This window comes from Alternaria postmessia, assembly GCF_024291825.1.
Source record: "Alternaria postmessia strain BMP 2775 chromosome Unknown scaffold_282, whole genome shotgun sequence".
NCBI classification, from domain to species: Eukaryota; Fungi; Ascomycota; class Dothideomycetes; order Pleosporales; family Pleosporaceae; genus Alternaria; species Alternaria postmessia.
The window spans coordinates 1,617-2,721 of record NW_026260355.1 but is presented as its reverse complement, the minus strand read 5'-3'; the positions used below and the strand labels follow the sequence as shown (position 1 = coordinate 2,721).

The 1,105-nt window shown below is 49.0% G+C and overlaps 1 protein-coding gene across 1 annotated transcript; it reads left to right on the top strand.

The window, feature by feature from the left end:
* Positions 1 to 520: 520 nt before the first annotated feature.
* On the top strand, positions 521 to 905 carry J4E82_011672 (uncharacterized protein; the record flags this gene model as incomplete). Its single annotated transcript, XM_051737872.1, has 2 exons — positions 521 to 668; positions 724 to 905. 2 exons carry the CDS (start codon positions 521 to 523, stop codon positions 903 to 905), a joined length of 330 nt encoding a protein of 109 aa, XP_051582369.1.
* Between the last annotated feature and the right edge of the window lie 200 nt (positions 906 to 1,105).

The window sequence follows — 1,105 nt, the reverse complement described above, 5'->3', positions numbered from 1 at the left end:
CATGAGATGCTTCTACTGCATCGTGCGTTCTATCCTACGTCGCATAGCGTTAGGTCTTGTGGGGCGGGCCGGCTTACTGATCCCGCATTGCTTACCCGCGGACTATATCTGGACATACCATGCTTCCTCCCGTGTGCCCTGTACAACACTGGGCATGAGTAATAGATGCTCATGCTGATGTTTAATCTATCAGGTCCACATGTGATTGGTGTCTCGCAGCCTGCCCCGTAAGATCTAACATCGGTTCTTGAAAAGTCCAATATTTCCAGCTCCTTACTGTACCAGAAGTGGTAAACGTTAACTGATGTCGCATTGCTAATGCGTACTATGAAATGTAGGTAGAATGCTGGTGTAGCTACCGAGGTACGTAAACGTAAACACAGCACTGATATAAAAGTCCGTCTCTCTTCCTCACAAAAACCACGCATCGAGTTGTATCAAATCTTTCCAATCCATTTCTGCTTCCTGCCAACTGTCATCTTCAAGACAACCGCGCTCCAAGCTACCACCAACAAGCACAATGCAGCTCTTCTACGCCCTCCTTCCCCTGCTCCCTCTCGTAGCTGCAAACGGCCGAATTCGCTTCAACGCATTCGACCACGTCAACTGCCAAGGATTTGAGGAGAACTACGACCTGAACCCCGCAACAGTGAAGGGAAACTTTCCAGGTGAAACGCAACGCAACGCTGACAAAGTGACTACATCCACTGACAAACTTGCAAGGCCCCCGCGGAGCTATTCAGATTCTGCAAACATCTGCGGGATGTCACCTTACGCTTTACACGGGCGCCAACCAGTCACCGAATGATGGCAGCAAGCTCCGGATTCCTACTGATAGTGCGAACTGCTTTTGGAATGGGAATGGGTTCGAGCAGTATCACAGCTTTGGATACTACTGCGATTAAATGATAGTGGGAAGGAGAGATGAGATTGGCGCGTAGGAGGCACAGTATCGGTGGCGTACTTGTTGCTTGATGGATCAAGCTTCAACGAAGTATGGGGTGATCACAGTAGTATTCGGACTTGGGACAATCAGTGCACATTATACTCAGTACATCATGATTGTATCTTGTGCAGGCCCACCTCTTGCCGTTTACCTTATCTC